Source organism: Thamnophis elegans, chromosome 15 (genome assembly GCF_009769535.1).
Source record: "Thamnophis elegans isolate rThaEle1 chromosome 15, rThaEle1.pri, whole genome shotgun sequence".
NCBI lineage: Eukaryota > Metazoa > Chordata > Lepidosauria > Squamata > Colubridae > Thamnophis > Thamnophis elegans.
The window spans coordinates 29,974,905-29,998,617 of record NC_045555.1 but is presented as its reverse complement, the minus strand read 5'-3'; the positions used below and the strand labels follow the sequence as shown (position 1 = coordinate 29,998,617).

Genomic DNA, 23,713 nt, shown 5'->3' with positions numbered 1-23,713 from the left:
CTTCCTCAAGACGACTGGTTCCTGGCCCATCGGGACGAGTGCACCATGAGAGACGATCTACCGTGGATAGGTGCTAAATTATACGTCCCCGCTTCCCTACGACTTGTCGTCCTTCGTCGCGCTCATGACTCCAGGATGGCGGGTCATTTTGGATTCGTAAAGACTTTGCACCTTGTAAAGAGACAATTCTGGTGGCCTTCTTTAAAAAAGGACATTGAACTTTATGTGGCCAGTTGCCCAGTTTGCGCTGCTGCCAAAAAGCCGCCGGGGAAACCGCAGGGACTTCTACAGTCTGTCGCACGCCCGGTTGCACCTTGGAAGGAGATTTCTATGGACTTTATTGTTGACCTCCCCGAGAGCCAGGGGCACACCGTCATCTGGGTGGTCACTGATTTGTTTTCCAAGCAAGTTCATTTCGTGCCTTGCCACAAAATTCCTTCCGCCAAGGCGTTGGCTAAATTATTTCTTTCCCACATCTACCGGTTACATGGGGTTCCCGACCGTATTATCTCCGATCGTGGAGTCCAATTCACATCTACATTTTGGAAGGAGTTCCTCGCACGCATTGGTTCCGCCCAAGGCCTTAGCTCCGCCTACCATCCTCAGACTAATGGCGGCTGTGAACGTACTAATTCCGTCCTTGAACAATATTTACGTTGTTTTATCAATTATCAACAGGACGATTGGGTTGACTTGTTACCGCATGCTGAAGTGGCCTATAACAATTCGGTTCACTCCAGTACGGGCTTCACCCCTTTCCGGGTCGTTTACGGCCAGGATTTTGTTCCTATTCCCGAACTGCCTACGGCCCAGCCTCAGGTTCCTTCCGTTGCAGACTGGAGTGAGCGTCTCAGTCGCCTTTGGCCCCTGACTCTTTCCACCTTGGACGCTGCCCATAAGGCTCATAAGAAGCAGGCTGATAAGAAACGCTCTCAGCCCTATGAGTACCACGTTGGGGATTTAGTGTATTTGTCTACAAAATTCTTGCATACTACACAAAAATCGAAGAAATTGGGTCCCAAGTATGTTGGCCCTTTCCCAATTGTGAAAGTTATCAATCCTGTTTCTGTTCATTTGCAATTGCCCAAGCATCTCAACCGTATCCACCCAGTGTTCCACATTAACCTCATCAAACCAGTTCGGGTGTCCAACTTAAGGCCCGCAGATGACCCTCCGCCTGCTCCGTTACTTGTGGATGGGGAACATCATTTTGAAATTCGTGACATTCTTGATTCCCGTCAGCACCGTAATCGCATCCAATACCTTGTGGCTTGGAAACATTTTCCCCCCTCCCACACTGAATGGGTTGATAAGTCCCACGTTCGTGCGCCCCGCTTACTCCAGAAATTTTATGCTTCTTATCCCGACAAGCCTTGACTTCTCTCCCCTCCCTTTTTCATTTGTTTTGTTATTTGTCTGTTTTGTTTGTGTTTTCTTCCAGGCCTGACAGCCTTTTTCCGGGGGACGGCCGGATGTCAGCTTCTGCTTTGCTGTTGCTTCAGCTGCCATGAAACGGGGAGGGGGGGGCGTGTATGTGGGAGGGATTTAATTGATGTGCTGGAGGAATGTTCTAGGATGTACCAGTCGTTGGGAATTACGCATGCGTACGTGTTTCCCGCCTGCATCAACGGCCTACACATTCCATCTTCGGCCTGTCTTTTTGAAGTTATCTCACACCTGACATTTGAAGGACTTATGATTGGACTGGAGCTTTGATCCTAAGGGGGGGGAACGGGTTTGCCTATATATCAATTGCTTTCGCGCCATATTATTCAGATCTTGCTTCACTACTGCCCGCTTACCATTTATAATTAGTAAAAGTACTTTGGATTTCCAACCCATGAAGTCTCTTGGTCTTCTTTCCTAATTATGGAGTGGAGTGGGCCCTGACACCCTCTCTTCTTCCCTTCCCTCTGTCCTCTACTTCACACTCTTCATCTCCTTTACTTGGTGTATTTCAGCTTCTGAGCAAGTTCCATTTTATGTTGATGGTATTTCCTTTTCAATGTACATATTTAATTTTAACATGTATTCTCCTCCTTTAAAAAATATAGATCAAAAAGTATACATATATAGTCATTGTGCTTTTAATTCCCGCCACCCCAGCCTAATTTTGGCTGAGATGTAGACCTGGTTACAATTCCCAGCTATTCTCATCATTATCTTTATATAATTATACATCTTACATGCCCCCAATTTGTGGTTCTGTCTTTTTTTTATTATTATTAAAAAAAAATATTCTGTTACTTAAACAACACATGCCCACACCAGTGGGAAAAGAAAAAATCAAAACACAGAGAAGACAAAAAGAACAAAAAACAAGGCAGGGAAAAAACAAAAAAAAAACAAAAAAGGAAAAAGAAAAAAAGAAAAAAAACACAGGTATATATTATAAAAAAGTATATCAGCTGGTTACAACATATTTTGGTGCATCTCTTCCATTAATTCATATCAATTCAAATATCTTAACTCAAATGTTTACCATATTGACATCATTATACCTCCACTTTTAGTTGACTACAGTTATTTAAACATCCTTCATCCTTAACTATGCCAAAGATTTAATCCATAACCACATGCTAGCATTTCATTTACTTGTTTGTAAAATCCTCTATTAACATCAAATCCTCATATCCTGTTTTAGCTGAACATCCATAATATTTAATACCAAAAATTCCATCTTCCATGCATATAGTTTATTATCATTCTCCCTTCTTTATGTAATTATATCGTATATCGTAAAATTTTCCCCATATTAATTAACATTTAACTGTATATAGTTTTATTTTATTTTTTAATAGTGATAATTATTGTGATTAATAACCTTTGTATATGGTCCAAAAATATTTCCAACCTTCCCTTCTCATATCCAATTATTATTTATCATACCAACTCCACATTATATACATTACTATCAATATCAATTATTATTCAGCTATGTCTATTACAAATAAGAATAATTAGGTTTAGCTAATTTTAAATTGTATTCTTCCATCTATCAGCCTGTGTCTCTCCAATAACAATACCTCCTTAGTCCTATTACCATTCGTGGATCAAATTCCATAAACGTCTTTATAAGCAAGTCCAAACAGGAATATCTTCGCACCTTTTTGCTTAGGATGTCTCTCATAAAATGTCCTAGGCATTGTCCTACGCTTGTTGCACTTTTCAGCTTGTCTTTAATTCTCAGTGGTGGTATCGGAAATTTTGCGAGGTTCCACCACAAAACCGCGGTGGACTAAAGCGCGCTCGACGAAACCGCGTACCTGACGTCATCACAGCGCGACGAAAAAAGCACGCTGTGAGCGGTAAAGCTAAAATTAACGCGTAAACCTAAACCTAACCCCCCGAAACCTAACCCTAAACCTAACCCTAAACCTAACCCTTAACCTAACCCTAAACCTAACCCTAAACCTAACCCTTAACCTAACCCTAACACTTAACCTAACCCTAAACCTAAACCTAACCCTTAACCTAACCCTAACCCTAACCCTAAACCTAACCCTTACCTTAACGTGAATCGGCTTGCTTTAAAAGCGCTTTTTAAAGCGCCCTTTTTTCTCCGCGGTCGTATTTGTCACGCTGCTGATGACGTCAGGTATGCGCTTTAATCGGGCGCGCTTTAGTGGACTGCGGTTTTGTCGTGCCACGATTTTGCAAATGATGTTTCATAACGTATAAATTCTTTAATGCTTCTCATTCCTCCTGCGCTCTGTCTTTTGAAATAAATCTTCTGTATGGCTGCCCCCCTTTCAAACATTGCATTTCTTTCTCCCTATGAAGTAAACCAGATGCCCGGGGTGTCAGCAAGTTGAGAATCTTTAAACCAGATGCCCGGAATGTCAGCAAATTGAGAAACTTCATTTCTAACATTTTTCATTTGTATTTCAGGAACATTCAAACATTCAACATTCTCACTTTTTTCTTCATATTTTGATGTTAAAAACAACAAATAGTCCAGCTTTTTTTCAAATCTATCATACGTGTCAGACAACTTTTGTAATGCGGAGAAAATCATTGAAATGAATCATTTGAAACTTGAATAGACGCCATGTTTGTGACGCAGCTAGTATTTGCAAGTAAGAACACGCTGGGAGCTGTGCAATCTTATCTGATCTTAGACCAACACAACCAAGCAATAAAAGTGTCAAATTGTAAGGAGCCGAATTATAGTAAATTGGTTTACAGCCCACTTGAAGAGAGTCAGAGGAGATGTTGAAGTAATCTTTCCTTTATCCATGCAAGTAGCATTTAAAACATTTAAGAAATAGGGTAACCACCGGCCATAAACCCATTTAAAAAAAAAACAATTCGCCGCTAGATTCTTCTGTTCTTTGGTTTCAATTAGCTTAAATTTTTATGCGGACCGTGTCTTTTTGAGTAATAAAATCAGCTTACCAGTTGAAAACACTCACACCATTCTTAGGGGCAACCTGCAGTTTCGGTTAGCTTACAGCTAATCCAGAAGGAACTGGCAAAGGAGGTTAAATTCCAAGCCCACCAGAGACTTTGCTAACGTCTCTGGGGTCACTGGATCTCCTCCAACCTTTCACTGTCTCTCTGGGACAGCTTGGGTCCGAAACGAACCATCCAATTTCCTTTGGAATAGGGGAATTTCAGGAATAGCCTGAAACTCCGTCTTCTCACTACTAAGCCCCGCCTTCTTTCCCGTGGTTCTGTCTTTAAATCTCAATAGTTTCCCATTAATAGGTATATTTCATGGTCCCTCTCTATTTTTCCATATCTTGGATTAGATTACCCTTAATTGTCTATACATGGCAATCCTTGCTGTTCAATGTTCATTACAATTCCCTTAATCTATTATATAGAATAATAAGCGGTAAACATCTCACTATTCATAATCTTAAAAGTTCTATATATGTCCATGTTTCATATATTTTAACCCATGCTTAGTAATCCTTCTATTGTCATATTCAGTCAATTCACAACTCAGTTTAATTATCATGTATAAAAGTGAATCACAAACCTCTGCTTTACAACCTCCCCCTATCAGTTTCATATTTATCCATATTCCATATATTTTAACCTTTAATTATCTTTCCATTATTATATTCAACCAATTAGCAACTCCATTTTATTGTCATATTTAGGAATAAAACCCTTATCTTACCTTTATATTTCCCATATAACAGTTTCTAGTTGTCTGATTTTTTCCTAGTGAGTCTTTTGTCCCACTTCTCTGTTCCTGTCTTCTCCCCTTTCTTTGTTTTGACATATCCACTCTCTTCAATTTTCTCCAGGCCACCATCAAAAAGATATTTTATATTTCTCTTTGTGGGGCATAATCTCCTACTTCAAATTTCCTTATGCCACTAACAACCTCAACCTCTTTTATCTGCTTTTTATTTCCTTTTGTTGGGACATCTCCCCTTACAGTTTTCCCTATACCACTACCAAAATCAATGGAGTTTTTTGTCTGCTTTTTATTTCCCTTCATTTCTACCCCTTCGTTGTCTGGTCCCCCTTCTTCTTTGAATTCTTCTTTAGATATCTGCTTCTCTGGGTTCAGAATTCTATTTAAGCTTGATTTTAATGATTTATGCATATTGTTTATAATTTCACGTAGTTCTTCAAATTCCCAGTTTTCCATGATATCCAGTTCCCAAGTTGCAGTTAATTATACAGTTCTTATTTCAGAGTTCTGATCCACCTTAAATTTCTCTACTTTAACTGCTGTGGGGAAGAGCAATGGAAGGCATCTTAGTCTTTTGTTCTTCCTTAATGTCCAGTTCCAAAATTGCAGTTAGTTATACAAGTCTTATTTCGGGATTCTGGTAACCTTAAATTTGATTCAATTACTGTGAAACTGTAAGAGAAGCTGGGGCCATTTTAGTCTTTTGCAGAGAAAAAAAGGATGAAAGGGGGGGGGGAACCCTCGCATTTCCCAGTTGACTCTGTTATTAGTCTTTCCCCTGCCACCTGACCACAGCTGCTCAAAACACAACAAAGTTGCAAACAGCCAGGTTCGGGTATGTTTCTCTTTTGCCTCCTGCTTTTCCAAATTCTGATGTATGGCAGATGGTTAATTAAAACTTCCAGCACAGTCAGGGTTAGGTTATCAGTTATAAGTGAGAAGGAGTGGTGTTTTTTTTCTTGATTTTTGGGAGTTGCTTCAAACGAAATAAATCCTTCAGAATGTTTGGTTTCTGTTTCAAATCCAAAACCAAATTTAGAGTTTATATTTAAGTGGGTTTGTCACGTCTCTGCTTTCTCCCTTTCTGTCTGGATTTGTTTCAAAGAAATAGCATTTGGGGGAGCTGGTGTTTCAACCCTCCATTTTCCTTTTCTTTCTTTCTTTCTTTCTTTCTTTCTTTCTTTCTTTCCTTCCTTCCTTCCTTCCTTCCTTCCTTCCTTCCTTCCTTCCTTCCTTCCTTCCTTCCTTTGAGAAAATCCCGATCTGACCATTAATATTATTTATGATCTCAGGATTTCTTTGCCTTTTCCAGATTTAATTTATGGCTATGGGGTAGATAAATTTTCTTACCAGTCTTTCATCTCTTCCTCACCCTCCTGTTCATTTGCTTTTGACTGGAAGTCAGCATTTGTCAGCCATATTGCAGACTGCCACCCCCTCTCTGATTCAAAAGGCAGATCTCTGACTGGCAAGGAACCTGTTACCTCCCTCTGGGTCTGATGAGATGCTGTCCTCCTTTGCTCCCCCTCCAGCGGGGTTCTGATCCAAAAAAGGACCCCTGAAGTAAGTTTGCCAGACAGGGTCCATGTGAGGCTCTTCAGAGCTCACATCCCCACGTCTGTCCAGCTGAAGAACTTCCTGTCACTGTGGGTATTCTTTAATTGGTCCTTTTTTATTATGATGAAGGTGTCATCTACATATCTGATCTATATTTTCGGTTGTATTTCTGGAAGTGCTATGGTTTCTAGATGTTGCATGACAACCTCCACCATAAGTCCTGAAAGCGGTGATCCCATAGGTGTCTCTTTAACTTGTTGGTAAATTCGGCCATCAAATTAAAAGTATGTGGTTAAGCAGTGGTTTATGAGATCCTGAATGTTTTGATCTTTGTGTATTCAATTAAATCAGGTGTACTGTGAAGCAATGCAGTCATGGATTCTTTGCTAATTCTGGATCTGTAGACATGAACAGGGCTGTCGCATCAAATAAGACAACCTCATCTATAGTCACATCTCTGTATCAGGGCTCCTGATTGTTTGAAGACACTGTAGAGGAGAGTTAATGGAATGTTGGCTTCCTCTTGTGAAACGCCCATGCTTTTCTGTTAGTCCTTTTACAATGTTATATATAGGGGTCACTGTTAGAGATACGATTAGATGGAGGAGTATGCCAGATTTGTGTATTTTGAGATGTCTGTAGAAGCATGGGAGGATAGGGCCACTGCTTCTTATCTGCCACTGTTCTTCTTTGGCAATTTGGCCTTTCTTAGTGAGGTCACTGAGGATTCTCTTTTTTTTTTTTTTTTTTTTTTTTTTTTTTTAAATGTTTTATTCATTTTTTCATTTTCAATTTTGTACATTCACTTATATACTGGATATTGGCAATAATAATATTATAATCGTAAGAAGAACAAAAAACAAACAAACAAACAAAAAAAAAAAAAAAAAAAAAAACACCCCCAACCGAAACGCAACTCATAAACCCCACCTATCACTTTCACACATCCCTTCTTCTCCCCCTCCAACTTTCCTTTCTCCCTCCAACAATCACCCCTCCTACTTCCCTTTCCCCTCCTATCTTCCTTTCTCGCCTTTCTCACCCTCCTTCCCCTCTCATCCTCCTTACATTCCCCTCTTTCTCCCTCCTTACTTCTCCCTCTTCTTTTCCTCTACTTCTCACTATGGTGCATTTCTCTATTCCTTACACCCAGAGAGAAAAAAAAAAAAAGGGGGGGGGGAAAAAAAGCAATAAGAAAAAAAAAGAGAAAAATAAAAAGAAAAGATAAGGAACAGCAGTATACAAGTGTATTCTTCTATATATTGAAGCTATATCTCCACCCACCCACCCACCCCCAATGAACCCCCCTCCCTAACCCCCTCCGACTTCCCAGGTCACACACCCGGCACAGTTCAGTACCATTCACCTTCAAAGTATCTTATTAACAATAATAATGAAAATAAAATAAAAAGAACACTCCGAAAAAGAAAACAAAAACAAAAAAGTAAATAAAGTAAAATTAAAAACTCTTTTGCATTATGCTCAGCCTCCCATCATTCTTCAAATTTTAAACAGTATAAATCATTCCATTTATATTTTGTCCTCGTCCCTTAGTTCTTTGATATTTACCCCCATCTTCCTGTAGAATCTCCAGATAGTCTTTCTTAAGCTTATATTCAAATATTAGTTTATACAAAGATCAATTTGTCTTCATATTTTCGCTGCTCATCTTCCTATCCTTCGTTTCACGTCTCCATTCCTCCCAAGCCCAGATTGCATAAGATTAGGATCTCACTCTTCACTTTAAAATCCTGAGCTTTTTATATTATACTTCAGACTTGTAAATTCATAAAACATATGCCCAAAATTCATACCAGTTCGTTCAATCCCAAGATTCCTTCATCAATATCCCATTCCACCTTCCTTTCTGCTCCACACTCCATTCACCCCAAACCGCAATTCAAATGAATCTTAGTCCCCGCTTTCCTCACAGAAAACACTTCGTGCGCAGTTTGGATTTAAACTCAAATAAGTCTTGTAAAAGTCCCGTATCAATACACAACTTTACCATTTCATACCAAACAGAAATCCTAAAGTTTTAATCAGTCCAAAAGCTTAGAAAGTATTTTAAAAACGTCGCTGGGTCTGTATTCTTTACTCTTCTGTCCTTCCGGAAAGAAAAGGCAACCCTCTGCCTTATAACCACGTGTCCCGCTGCTTTGTAGATATAACTGAATCCTCAGTTTCCGCTTTTCTGCCTCTCCAGTAGGGGGAGAGCAACTCCCTCCTTCTTGTAGTCAAATGAGTTGCTGCTTGTCTTTCCTTCACCTTGTCCTTCCGCGTTTCCGGGTGAGTCAGGAAGCCCCGCCTTCAGAATTTTATAATAAAAGTCCCGAGCTTCCGAAACAGAATTAATACGAAATCTTTGATTTTCAAATGTAACTGTAATTCCAACTGGAGCCTCCCATTTATACTTTATTTGACGATTTCTGAGTTCTTGGGTTAAGAAAGTATAACTTCTCCTTGCGTGGAGCATCTGAAGCGGAATATCTTTAAAGACGAACAAATCGTGGTTCTCAATTCGGAGCCTGCTTTTATAAAACTTTTGTAAAATCGCATTTCTGGATTCTCTTGTGAAAAAATGTATAATTATGTCTCTTGGAAGCTGTCGTTGCTCCGCCACATGCGAATTCTGGCGATAGATTTTTCGAATATTCCAATCAAAATTAAGTCCTGGGCCTCCCACCAGTTGGCTGAAAGCTTCTACAAAAGTCTGTTTCAAACTCTCTCCTTTCCTTTCAGGCAATCCTCTAACTCGTAATGCAAACGCCTTTGTATTATAATTTATCATTGTAAGTTGTGTTTGATTATTAATAATCTCTTGTTGTAAAGCTTGAATATTAGAAGACAAATCAAGATTAGCCCTCTCCAAAGATTCCAATTTCGTCTCCATTTCTTCAACATAATCTGTTAAAGTAGACGTGACTTCAAACACATTCGCATTCATCTGGGCAATTTTGGCATGTATTTTATCGCATAAATCCAACACAAATTCTTGAATTTCTTTTCTAAAGTCATTAATTATTTGAAAGAGAAGCTCCTGTGTCACGAAATCTCCAGTAGATGGCGTAGGAGACAAAGGCAGCGATTTGGTAGCAAGTTCTTTAGGCACAAGGGGGGAGGGTTTTTTTGCCTGTTTAGACTTGGGAGGCATTATAGATAAAATCTGAGAATAGACAGATAAACAGTGTCTTCAGCTGGCCAGTTCTCAATAAATTATTTGTGGACTTTGCTCATTAATGAGTAGCGGTCTCCGGGGAAATAAAGCCAGTTAATTACGTCATCAATCACCAACACAGTAAAAACGCCATTTTGTGTCCCAATTGCGCAGAAAAGTTCAAAGGAAAAACAAGGCTGGTGTTTAGATAGTTAAAAAAAAAACACACACATCACAGAGGTGTGACCCGCTCGTATTATCTTAAAAGCAATTTGTCATTGTCCTGAGTGCGGGGGAGGCTGTCTAGGGCTGCAAAAAGGCAGCTGTAAAGAAATGGCTGGAGATGAAAGCTCGGCTACGTTGGATCATTCTCTGTTCGCAGCCCAAAAAAAAAAGAAGAGGGCTGTGAACTACGAATAAATCCTAACACCTGAGCTTCTGCCTGTCCCTTTCTGCCAGAAAGGGATGATATCTATTGATCTTAATTAGATATACAGACCAGATCTTTAAGAGGGGCTTCGTTGAGCTCCTCGGCGACAGGCTCCTCCCACAGGAAGTCAGGTCACTGAGGATTCTCTTGATCTGGTTGTCTACTACCCTCACTTTCTTTTGTCGCAGTTGTTATATCATATTTTTGGACTATAAGACGCACCAAATTTTCAAAAAACAAAGGAAAACAAAGAAAAAATAGTTTTTGGGCTCTGCATGCCCTCCCCAGCCCCCAGCCCCCACTCTGCAGGCCTCCCAAAGCCTCTGTGCATCCCCTTTTTGTGAAAAACATGCCCATTTTCACAAAACAATGGGCCCGTTTTTGGTCTCCCAAACCCCCCATGCATCCTGTTTTTGCCCACCCCAGCCCTCAGGAGCACTCAGCAAGCCTCTCAAACCATCTGCATGCCTCATTTTTGTGAAAACAAGTCTGTTGTTTCCCTCCCCAGGCCCCAGGAGCACTCTGCAGGTCTCCCAAACCCTCTTTGTGACCCGTTTTTGTGAAAAACAGGCGTTTTTTTTGGCAAAAACGAGATGTGCGGGGTGGGGTTTTGGTAGGCCAAAAATAGCCATATTTGGTGTATAAGACATATCAACATTTCCACCCTCTTTTAGGGGGGTGTGTGTGTGTTATACTCCAAAAAGTACGATACTTCTATTTGCAGATCTTTGTATTTTGTGATTTTATCTAATTCCTTCTGCTGTTTCTAGGTACTACCACATCCACTATCCAGACTTTTTTGTCTTTCATATCGATAATTATTAAGTCTGGTGTGTTATGCAGCAGTGCCTGTTTGTTTGAATTCTAAAGTCCCAGAGAACTTTAGCATAATTTTCTATTACTTTCTCTATTTTATTAATCCACCAGTTCTTGTTTTTAGGTAAATTGTCTGTGTTCCAAATAGCATCCAAAATTAAATCAGAGTCCAAGACAAAGTATTGCTCAAAGTTCCAATTTATTAAAACAACCATGTTGGCACATCTGGGAAAACCCAAATCTGAAGCTTCTCGGTTTTCTCCACCCAGGTTAAAGTTCATGATCTTGCCCCCACACCCACAAGTCCATCACATGGTCCAATCGTCCACTGCCATGCTGGCAGTTCCACCCTTCCAGTTCCGGTCAGGTGCAGAGGTGCAAAGACAAAAGATGACCTTGGCTTTCTAGAAGCAATTTTGTTTTGGCTACATAGCATCGAACTCTGTATAATCCTCCATCCCATTTTTCCACAATAGAAAAGGCATAGTAGAATAGAAAGTGTGGCAGGCCAAAGATCCAAAAGGAAAGATGGCTGCATTCCTGACACAAATGATATTTCCTGCAGATCTTCCAATGAAGGGTTCCTTGATCTGGTTGTCTCCTATCTTCACTTTCTTTCATCACAGTTGTTATACTTCTATTTGCAGATCTTTGTATTTTGTCTAGACAACTATCTAGACAACCAGATCAAGAGAGTAATCACCAGTAATCAGCACTCAGATCAGCATAGATTCACTCCAACTTCAGATCAATAATCAAGTAAGCAATATCCCAATCAAGAAACTGCTAGAGACATTGCTACTGCTAGATGGGGCTGCTGCTGTGTGTGATGCCACTGCAAGGTGAAGCAGGTGTTGGGGTGTGGGTGTGGGAGCCCTGAGGTGTACCGGTGCAGGGTATGGGGCAGCTCCACTCCCCCCAGCCGCCTCACCTCACCTCGTGGCACCTACCCCATTGTGGCCGTGATCAAACAGATGGTGGGATAGAGTGGATGGACTCTTAACTGGGGCTTATTTTGGAGGTAGGTGTTATATTAGGCACATGGTAAATTGTTCTAGGTTGGGGAAAGAGAGGAGGGAAAGAAAGAGAGAGGGAGAGGGAGGGAGGGAAAGGGAAAGAAAGAGAGGCAGGGAAAGAGAGAGAGAAATAGAGAGGGTGGGGAAGAGAGGGGGAAGAGAGAGAGAGGGAGAGAAAGAGCAATGGAAAGAGGAGGAGGGAAAAAGGGAAGGAAAAAGAGAGGGGAGAAAGAAAGAGATAGAGATGGATGGAAAGAGAGGGAAAGACGGAAAGAGAGGGGGAGGGAAGAGAGAGGGGGAGAGAGAGAAATTATATTACAGAGTGGTGGGCTGCATATTTTTTAACAATCAGTTCTCTGCCCTAATGACTGGTTGGGTGGGCATGAGTGAGTGGTCTTGTGACTGGGTGGGTGTAGCCAACTCATCAGTCACATCAAGGCGCATGCCCGGCCCCTCCCCTCCCCTCCCAGCCACTCCTTGTCACACCCAGCCTCAACATATCTATAGTCCTGTAAAAATATTGTTCATCTTTTTTTGACTTTATTATCTGCATCTACATACTATACATGGACTTTCATGGGCCACTGAAAGGAGGAGATGGCTCACATGCTTTGCCCAAGAATGTGATAGGCAGATCATATAACAGGCTTTTGTCCATCAGGCACAGAGGCAATGGCAAGGAAAGGGGTTCAAAATGTGAAGATTCTGCCCATTAAAACAAAAAAACAAAACCTAAGGAGCTTCCCTTTTTGTCCACCCTCCCCTCCATTTCCTCCATGCCTGATGCTGTGGGTCCCATACCCTCTTATTCTCACCTCTTCCTTCCTCCATGCACAGGTGGGGAACGTGGCTGTCTCATGTGGGGGTGGGGCAGTCCCAGGGAAAGGCCAGCAAGCGGGGCATGGAGGCTCCAGTGCAACCCATATCCAGCCTTAAATCTGTGCTGCCACTTCGGCCTTGCCCTCTGGGTGTGCGCACAGCAGGCTCTAAGCTAAGGTGACCAGACGTCCCGATTTTGGCAGGACAGTCACAATTTATAACAATTTGTTCCGTGTCCCGAGGCGTTTTTAAAAAGTCACGATTTTCTGGCTTCATGTTGAAAGCCCAGTGGATTTGCTTAAGAAATCCTAACCGGGGCAAGACAAAAATTTAGATTTAGATTTAGATTTTACTTTATTTGTATGCCGCCCTTTTCCCTGGGGGGACTCAGGGCGGCTCACAATTCAAGGGAAGGGAGGAATAGACAAGTTACAAACATGAAGACAATACACCGTTAAAAAGCACAACAGTCATACCATTCGAGTGGGGTTGAAGTCTTTAGCCCCAGGCCTGTCGGAACAGCCAGGTTTTAAGGGCTATGCGGAAGGTCTGGAGGATGGTGAGGGTATGAAACATGAAGACAATACACTGTTAAAAAGCACAACAGTCATACCATTCGAGTGGGGTTGAAGTCTTTAGCCCCAGGCCTGTCGGAACAGCCAGGTTTTAAGGGCTATGCGGAAGGTCTGGAGGATGGTGAGGGTATGAATCTCCACGGGGAGTTCGTTCCAGAGGGTCGGAGCTGCCACCGAGAAGGCTCTCCTCCGGGTAGTTGCCAGTCGACATTGGCCAGCTGATGGAATTCGGAGGGGGCCTAATCTATGGGATCTTATTGGCCTAGTGGAGGTAATTCAACTGTAAGAGCCAAGGTGGCGCAGTGGTTAAATGCAGCACTGCAGGCTACTGCTAGATCAGCAGGTCAGCGGTTCAAATCTCACCGGCTCAGGGTTGACTCAGCCTTCCATCCTTCCAAGGTGGGTAAAATGAGGACCCAGATTGTTGGGGGCAATATGCTGACTCTCTGTAAACCGCTTAGAGAGGCCTGAAAGGCCTATGAAGCGGTATATAAGTCTACTGCTATTGCTATTGCTATTGCTATTGTCACCTACAAAGCCCTTCATGGTATTGGATCTGGGTACTTGAGAGACCGCCTACTGCCAATTACCTCCACTAGGCCAATAAGATCCCATAGATTAGGCCCCCTCCGAATTCCATCAGCCGGCCAATGTCGACTGGCAACTACCCGGAGGAGAGCCTTCTCGGTGGCAGCTCCGACCCTCTGGAACGAACTCCCCGTGGAGATTCATGCATGACCTCCATCCCTGGCTCTCCAGAGATCATCGGTCAATGCGACCAAAGCGGTTTCTGTGCTGTAGCCAGGCCTGAAGCCTGACTGGAATGGATCTAGATAACTGGTTTCCTCCAAGGACCACTGGAGCTGAAAGGCCACCACCTTCTCAACAACCTTCCCCACAAAGGGGAGGTTGGAGACTGGACGATAGTTGTTTAGAACGGCTGGATCCAAAGATGGTTTCTTCAGGAGGGGTCTCACCACCGCCGCCTTTAATGCGGGGGGAAAGACCCCCTCCCGAAGGGAGGCGGCAACAACCGCCTGGATCCAGCCCCGTGTCACCTCCCTGCTGTTAACAACCAGCCAGGAGGGGCACGGGTCCAGCACACATGTGGAGGCACCTACAGCTCTCATGGCCTTGTCCACGTCCTCAGGGGTAACAGCTTGAAAATCAATCCAGCGATGACCTACCAGATTATCCCTTAGTGCCTCAGCTGGTTCTGCAGGATTGGAGTCCAGGTCTGCCCGAAACCGAGCAACTTTATCCACGAGGAATTGGATGTAGTCCTCAGCTCTGCCCTGCAAAGGATCACCCGTATCCCTCCTATTTAGGAGGGAATGGGTTATCCTGAACAGGGCGGCTGGGCGCGACTCAGCGGAAGCAATCAGAGAGGCAATGTGTGTTCTTTTTGACGTCCTAATTGCCCGGATGTAAGCTCTGATGCAAGATGTTAAAAATGCTCGGTTCAATTCGGATTTACTGGATCTCCATCGGTGCTCTAGGCGTCTCTTTCGGCGCTTCATCTCCCGGAGTTCCTCAGTAAACCAAGGGGCCCTCCTGGATCCACTGTCTCGGAGCGGCCGTAGAGGCGCAATCCGGTTAAGAGACTCCGTCGCTGCCGAGTTCCAAGCAGCAACCAGAGTCTCCGCCGGACTGCGGGCGAGAGTATCAGGAATAACCCCAAGCTCCGTCTGGAAACCCGAAGGGTCCATAAGTCGCCTGGGGCGGAACCACCTGGTCGGTTCCTCCTCCCTACAGTGGGGGTTTGGTCTCCGAAAGTCAAGCCTCAGTAGGTAGTGGTCCGACCATGACAGGGGTAAGATCTCACTACCCCTCAGACCAAGATCACAACTCCACTGCTCCGAGAGAAATACGAGGTCGAGCATGTGACCCGCCGAGTGGGTTGGGCCCCGGATTACTTGGGTCAAGCCCATGGTTGTCATGGAAGCCATGAACTCCTGCACTCCATCAGAGTGTTCACCGAGCGAAGGCAAATTGAAATCCCCCAGAACCATAAGCCTGGGGAACTCAACTGCCAGCTCGGCTACCGACTCGAGGAGCGAGGGGAGGGCTGCTGCAACGCTGTTGGGAGGCAGGTACGTTAGCAGCAAGCCCACTTGACTCTTGAGGTCCAACTTCACCAGCAGGGACTCACACCCGACAAGCTCCGGAGCAGGGATCCTACGAGGTACTAGAGACTCTCGGATAACAATGGCCACACCCCCACCCCTTCCCTGGGCCCGCGGCTGATGAAGCACCTGAAAGCCCTCTGGGCACATCTCTACGAGGGGGACTCCTCCCTCCGGGCCCAGCCAGGTTTCAGTAATACATGCCAGGTCTGCCCTCTTGTCTAAAATTAAGTCCCGAACGAGAGGAGCCTTATGAACTACAGACCTGGCATTTAGCGACAGCAGCCTGAGACCAGGGTCCTGATTACTCACACCATCTGGCCTTGGAGTGGGGCTCATAGGGCCGGAAGGAGGGATCTCTGTGACGTAGCGAGCCCTCCTTCCCCGGTAATGGCCAGCCCTAAAGTCCCCGCCATATCTGCCCCTCCCTGTTAAGACCGTGTTTAGAACGGCTGGATCCAAAGATGGTTTCTTCAGGAGGGGTCTCACCACCGCCGCCTTTAATGCGCCTTTAAAAGACATTCTTCTAATCCCTCTCTATGTCTCAGTACTTTAATTGAAGATAAAATGTTAAAGCAAGAAAATGGACCCCCTCCCCCGCCCATTTTACTTACTTTTATAAGAAAAGATGACCCAGTACCATAGAGCTCCAGGAAATAGTTTGGCTAGAGAAGTAGCGAGTGTTCCTTCCTGGATTTCCCGGAGGGGAGGGGCACAGAGATTGGAGGTCGGCTCGTGTGGGAAAAATGGTGAAATATTTTTCTTTGAAATATTTTCTTTGAAAAATATTTCCCTGGGACTATTTCACCATTTTAATTTGCTCAGTTCTTTGTATTAACATCTACATCATTCTGGATTGACTTGGCGTGCCTGCCTGCTGGTAAGTGAGCTCGGTTTTTTTCTTTTATTTTTTTTTCCAAATATACTTTTTTATTTTCCATTTTCATAACATAACATAATGTTACATAGCCAGTATCCTATTGTATTAAGTAGTAATTACATCAGTTCCTCTTGTCAACAACGCCCAGAAAGATAAAAACCCATTATTAGCTCTTCTGCTCTCCATACACCTTTTTCTTCTACCTCTCTCCTACCTCCTTTCTTCCCTCCATCATCCTTTCCTAGTTTTGGGTTGTAGTTTGGCCACTTGGTCTCTAAAACGTTCGCCATTACTGGTATGTACAATACAGCTGTGTGAAAAAGTCCTGCAAGCTTTCAGTTTTAAGCTGTATTTACATGTTTAATCAACTTTTCACTCATAGAAAACACGCAAAATTAGTACTTTGACTAAATTTTCTGTAGTTGGATTGAGATGCATAATTTTTATTAATATAACCGAAGTCTTTTTGAGGTTTTGAGTGAGTTTATATGCTAAAACAAACACAACTTGAATTTTTGAGAATGTTAAGATCGAAAGCAGCCAATCAGCAGAGAGCTTTGGTTGACCAATAAAAATGCACAGAGGCTAAATCTATGAGACAATCAATGTTGTCATACTCTCTGACTATAAATAGGCATGAAAAGCATCGAGAAATTTAATTTAGCTCTGGCTACAGACAAGGATGAAGGCCTTTGCTTTCACCAGTACTGAGCAGTAGAATCGCATCATTGAGCTTCATGAAGAGGGTTACTCCTGTACAGAAATAGCCAAAAGAGCTCTTGAAATGCCATCGCATCACAGTGAGCAGAGTGGTTGAAAAATACCAAATAACTGGTTCAGTTGATGACAGGTTCCGCTCTGGAAGACCAAGAAAGTCAACAAAATGGCAAGATCGGGCTCTCCAATGCATTGGCTGACAGGAAGCTCAGCTCACCTCAGGTTACAAGAATTTGGGGTGAAACATGTGATGTAAAAGTGTACACAAGCACAGTGCATCGCAGACTGCTTGCCAGAGGATTCAAAGGCTGCAAGGCTCGAAGTAAACCTTTGCTCACTACTCTCGTTGACGTGTGTGGGCCAAGAAGTATGCCAAATGGACCAACAAACAGTGGGCCAAGGTCATCTTCAGTGATGAGAGCAATTTCTACCTGACTGGAAATCAGTGCAATAAGTATGTCAGAAGATTTCCAGCCGAAGAATTTAGGCCGTACTGCCTGAATCTATCGTGAAGCATCCATTGCACGTGATGATCTGGGGCTGTACTGCTGCTTCTGGTACTGGTCGGATACAAATCGTGCAGGGAATCATGAATTCCAAGCAATATGTTGAAGTCCTGGAAAAGTCCATGCTTCCTTCAGCTCAGCAACTTGTAGAGAAGGACTTTTATTTCCCGGATGACAACGCTCCCAGATTTGAACCCAATGGAGAACTTGTGGGCCAAGATAGTTTACGAAATAAGCAAGAAGCATCCGAAGACCAAGCAGGAGCTGATTGAATCCATTATTGCAGCCTGGCACCACATTGTCACCAAAGATCACGTGCAAAAGCTTATAGTCTATGCCGAAGCGATGCCGCCTGGTGATAAAGAATTAGGGCTGGCCAATTTCATATTAGTAACCATATTTGGTTACCTAAATGGTCCTTTTCAGGGCCAAAAAACCATTAAAATGTTAACAAAACACTAGCATCGGCCTTAGTAATTGCAACACGTATGCCACTGGGTATGCATCAGTGAATCTGTTTTCTTAGTCATTGTAAACAGTTCACCGACAAATGCGTGCCCAACAAATGCGCGCTGACAAAACCGCCGTGACAAAACGGCGACGTTGAAAGCGTGGCCACTAAAGCATGTCGACAAATGCACGCTGACAAAAGTGCGCCATCAAAAACGTGAAAACAACAGTAACAATGTTAACAACCCTAATCCTAACCCTTACCCTAATCCTTATCCTAACCCTAACCCTAACCCTAACCTAAAAACCCTAATTGCGCTTTTGTGGGCGCGGTTTTGTCGGTGCGCTTTAGTGGGCGCGCTTTCAATGTCGTCATTTTGTCGGGCACACATTTGTCGGGTCATGAGTGTAAACATGCAAGAAAATTCACAATCCGCATCCAAACAGCACCAAATTGCAAAAACGTTATGCTTTTCACCTAAAAACCAACAGTATTTATTGAAATATAACAATATTTGCATAGCAGTTAGCATAAAATATCATAAAATCAATGGCCTATCCAAAAAATGTCATAAACTGTAAACCGTGCAGGACTTTTTCACACAGCAGTATATACAATGTATACTATATACAGTCAAGATTTGATAGATCTCTATCATGACTCTTTTATTTGCCTATTTTTCAGCAATTCCCTCTGCTTTATACACCAAAGATTTGTTTCAGATTCAGTCTTGGTATTGTTTGATTGCTTAATTCTTCTTCCAAGCATATTCTTGCAGGTGCAGGATCTGCTTAATTTACATGTCAGGCCTGCAGCCATCTTTTCTTTTGGACCTCAGGCCTGCCACACTTTCTATTATTCTACTATGCATTTTCTATTGTGGGAAAATGGGAGGGGGGATTATACAGAATTGGGTGATATGCAGCCATAACAAAATTCTTTCTAAAAAGCCAAGGTCATACTTTGTCTCTGCACCTGGCCGGAACTGCCAATATGGCAGTGGTTGATTGGACCATGTGATGGACTTGTGGGTGTGGGGGCAGGATCTTGAACTTTCAACTGGGTGGGAAAACCGGGAAGCTTTCAGATTCGGGCTTTCCCGGCTGTGCCAACACGGCTCTCTTCATAAATTGGAACTTTGAGCAATACTTACTGATTTACTTTTGGATGCTATTTGGAACCCTGACATTACAATCCGTAACAGCACTAAAATATCATCTTGGGACTGTAGTGATTAGAACTTTACAAAGGACTGTCCTTTATTTCAGAAAGCTATCCTTTACATTTATTTAGTTTATTTATGTTCTTGGTTTTGCTCTTGAACTTTGTTTTTTAAAGCAAAGTTATAAAGATAACTATATTTTTAATTCTTAGGAACCTCTTTCATATTTGCCCTCTTTTTAGGTTTATCTTTTACTTTTTCAAAAGAATATGATCACTGTAATTACCTCACAGCTGAAGTACCTCAGCAGAGAGGACACCTGTTTGTTGATCACATTTATATTCTGCCCATCTCACTGTCCCAAGTTACTCTGGGTGGCTTACAACAGGGGTCCTCAACCTGTGGGCCAAGGCCCACTATTGGGCTGCATGAGCAGCAAGCATTGGTACTCACTGCCCCACGTGCATGAACAGCCAAGTGCACATGTCCACTGCTCACACAAACAAATAAATATCAAAACACTATAAACATTAAAATTAAGATAACAATTAGAGAAAAGGTTAAATGCAAGAGCATGGACAGTATGGAAGTGGACTTTCGCCTGTCACTCAATCATCTCCGACATAGTGTAACCATCTGGCAGAGTCTGCCCAACTGGCAGAGCCAGTTTTTAAGGTCCTTCCAGTAGGCCAGAAGAATGGAGATGGAGCTCAATGCCAGAGGCAAGATGTTCCAGAGGGCAGGAGTTACAGGAAAGAAGGCTCTTCTCCTTCACCCTGCTAGCTGTAATTCCTTGGCTAACAGGTGAAGAAGTTCTCTTTTGCTGATGCAATGGCCAATCCCATTGGGGTGAGATGATTCCTTAGTTTCCTTTTTCCACTCATTAAGTAATCAAAACCTTTTGAATAAGTCTGTCAAAATTGCAGAGATGTCAAATAATAACTTTTCAGTGGTGTGTAAAGTAGAGATTAATTCTGAATGTCCTTATTCCAAAGAATAATGAAGTTCAATGATGTATAGAAAATTAAATCAATCATTCTCAAAAGATAAATGTGCATCAAATAATGTCTCTTCCAAAGGAAATTGTTTAGTAGAGAGCTTAAAATAATGCGGATGAATTAAATTCAGATTAATTGCAGGAGTGGGATCCTATCTGTTTAACAACCAGTTCACTGTGCACGTGTGCATAGTTTATAGAGAAATCACCTTCCACATTACTGCTGGGGAGGAAAACAGCTGAGGTGTGGCAATCCACTCTGCCACACCTATCAGCTGGGCTTCAGAAAAGGGAATATAGGGGAGTATAGTGCAGGGGCAGGCAGGTGGGCGAGCCCAGCTGAAAGTCGGAGCGAACAAGTTTGCTCTCAGCTAATAGTGGTCCGAACCAGTAAAATCCCACTCCTGGTTAATTGTATTTATTTTGTCACAACTACCAAAGGATTTCAGAATATAAGATCTTATTCCATTTGTAGCAAAACCAAAGATAAATTCAAATTTACCCATTGAGAAAGCATTCTAGAAATTGTTACACCAAGATAAAGAATCAGAACAGAGGCTAAAGACAAAGCCATAAACAAAACATAACAGAACTGTTACTAAGGGCCAATGTTATTAAATTTGATTTCCTTTACTTATTAGCAGACAAGATATTAAAATATGCTGCTCAAGTTAGAGATAGAAGTTTCCAGATTGTCAGTGAAACATAAGCTGTCATCTACCTGTCTTCCATGTTTGTCTGACTGTGTAAAATACCTTTAATATATTTAGAATAGAACAGAATCAGAATAGCCAGAATAAAAAAAAATGGAATCTTATCTTTGACTTTGACTTGTACTGCACCATACATTTTAAAAAGGAAAAGCACACTACTGGTCACCACAAATATCTGGAGCCATATCAACCACATCTATCCAAATCTATTACAAATAAAATTGTTTCAGAAACTCAAAAATATTTTTTTTTACTGATTATTCCCAATAAGGACCTTTTTTTCTTTTCTTTTTGCAACAGGCTTATAGTTTTAAGTTCTTTAAAGTACCCTAATCAGATGGTCCCAACACACCTTCACCTAATAACTGCTGATTACTAATGGAAACCATGTGTGTTGAGGAAATATAGGTTGTGATCTGAGTAACCCTTGGAATAGTGATAATTAATAGAGGAGGAGCTATTAAATCAGTTTGGAAAGTCAGAACAGCCACAGCAGATCCATATGCTCAGTTCAGGATGCCATGGCAGTAATCTGAAAAATAGGACATGAGTATCTGATTTGTAAGGACAAATGAAGCACAATCAAGGAACATGTAGATCTGTCTGCTTTTTTGATTGCTTACTTTCATAAAATATGTATAAATCTGCAGTGGAGTCTCCTTTTATTAATAGCACCAATTATTCTAGACTAGATTAGAGAATGTTTTTTTTAGGCAAAAAATCTACTTATCTTGACATCTACTTTGTTCTTTGCATCTAAGGCCAGAGATATTTAAAGCAAACATGTTGCCCTGTATAACATTATAACAAGAACTATATCTCTTTTATATTTTACAGGTATGGTTTAAAAACCGCAGAGCCAAATGGAGGAAGCGGGAAAGAAATCAACAGGCAGAACTTTGTAAGAATAGTTTTGGAGCTCAGTTCAATGGACTGATGCAACCTTATGATGAGATGTATAGTAGTTATTCCTATAATAACTGGGCTACCAAAGGACTTACTGCTGGCACTCTATCAGCAAAGAGCTTCCCATTCTTCAACTCCATGAATGTCAATGCCCTTTCTTCCCAGCCCATGTTCTCAACATCCAGTTCTATAGGGTCTATGTCTGTACCTTCCTCAATGGTTCCTTCAACAGTGACTGGTGTGCCAGGCTCAAGCCTTAACAATCTTAACAGCCCTGGTCTTAACTCTGCAGTTCCATCTAGTACCTGTCCCTATGCATCCACAGCCAATCCTTACATGTATAGGGATACCTGTAACTCAAGCCTGGCTAGCTTGCGATTGAAGGCAAAACAGCATGCCAACTTCACCTATCCAGGAGTGCAGACAGCACCCTCCAGCCTCAGCCCATGCCAGTATGCTGTGGATAGGTCAGTATGAGGATCTCCACTGCTAATTATGAACTATCAGCAGAACCTTTCCCCTGCAGAGGAATTCCAGAAAAGTTGCATTTATAATACTGTTACAAATGTTTTACTATCATTTTTGTAAAGTATATATTTTTACGCACTGAACATACATTTCAGACAGAGGAATTTTTTGCCAAGCTTTGAATTTTCATCCGGTGGTAACAACATACCCAGGGAAATGGTTGACACTGCTCATAATTTATGGTTGCAATTTGTGCTTTATACACCCAACTTCTGCTTACATAAGGAAGTCTAGATTCTGTACTTGAAGTACCAGGTTTGGATTTACTGTATGTATATTTCATAAAAGCTTGTCATGAAATGCCCTGGGTAAAACTTTTGGTTTCCTTTTTAAAAAATAGCATATCATAACAAAAGATTGCCAAAAGTAATTTGATAGAAGGAAATTTATGTGCAGACATGCCATGAGTTATGTGGAAGATCTAGGACAAAGAAACATATAGATGTGCTCCTATGTATCTCTGGCTACCATGACTGAAATAGAAGCTATCAATTTGTTATCAAAAGAGCACTGATATCTGGAGAAAATAGACAAGTCATCAAACTTGGAACAAAACCACTTGGTGATATAATAGTATTAACTACAGGATACTTATTTAAATGTATAAAACCAATAGGTATGTGGACTATATTTCATTTCCCTGTGCAATTTTATTTTCTACCAAGCAGGAAATATTATTTAGGAGCTATGGTGGTGCAGTGGTTAGAATGCAGTATTGCAAGCTGCCCGCTGCCAGTAGTTCAATTCTGAGTGGCTCTAGGTTGAATTAGCCTTCCATCTTTCCGAGATCAGTAAAACGAGGACCCAGGTTATTGGGGCAAAATACTGAATGCTGTAAAGCACTATGAAGTGGTACATAAGACTAAGTACTATTGCTATTATAAACACATTTTGCAATGACTTAAGTTCCCAAAGACAAACAAGAAAAATGCCCCAAGCATCTCATGCACTTGTGATTATTGCATAAGCAACAAGCACTCCTTGTATGCAACATTCCCTAACTTCTAGAAAAAATTAGGTCTGCAACTGAATAGAAATAATCCATTGAACTGATTCTCTTATCCTTGACCACATGCAGGCAACAACTTCCAATTATTAGTTTCCAGGACAATCCTGACAACCATTTTTTCACTGTTCTTAATTTCATTGAGCTTACAAAAGTAGTACATGTGCCTCTGAATCATACCAATGTTTCTGCAATA

At 42.0% G+C, this 23,713-nt stretch overlaps 1 protein-coding gene across 1 annotated transcript in view; it reads left to right on the top strand.

Annotated features, from left to right (window-relative positions):
* The window catches only part of LOC116518592 (pituitary homeobox 3-like), a 37,581-nt gene extending 15,121 nt beyond the window's left edge, over positions 1–22,460 (top strand). The window contains exon 3 of the mRNA XM_032232096.1: positions 21,915–22,460. Coding sequence (XP_032087987.1) covers positions 21,915–22,460 — 546 coding nt within the window. The remainder of the gene's footprint in view (positions 1–21,914) is intronic.
* The last annotated feature ends 1,253 nt before the right edge of the window (positions 22,461–23,713 follow it).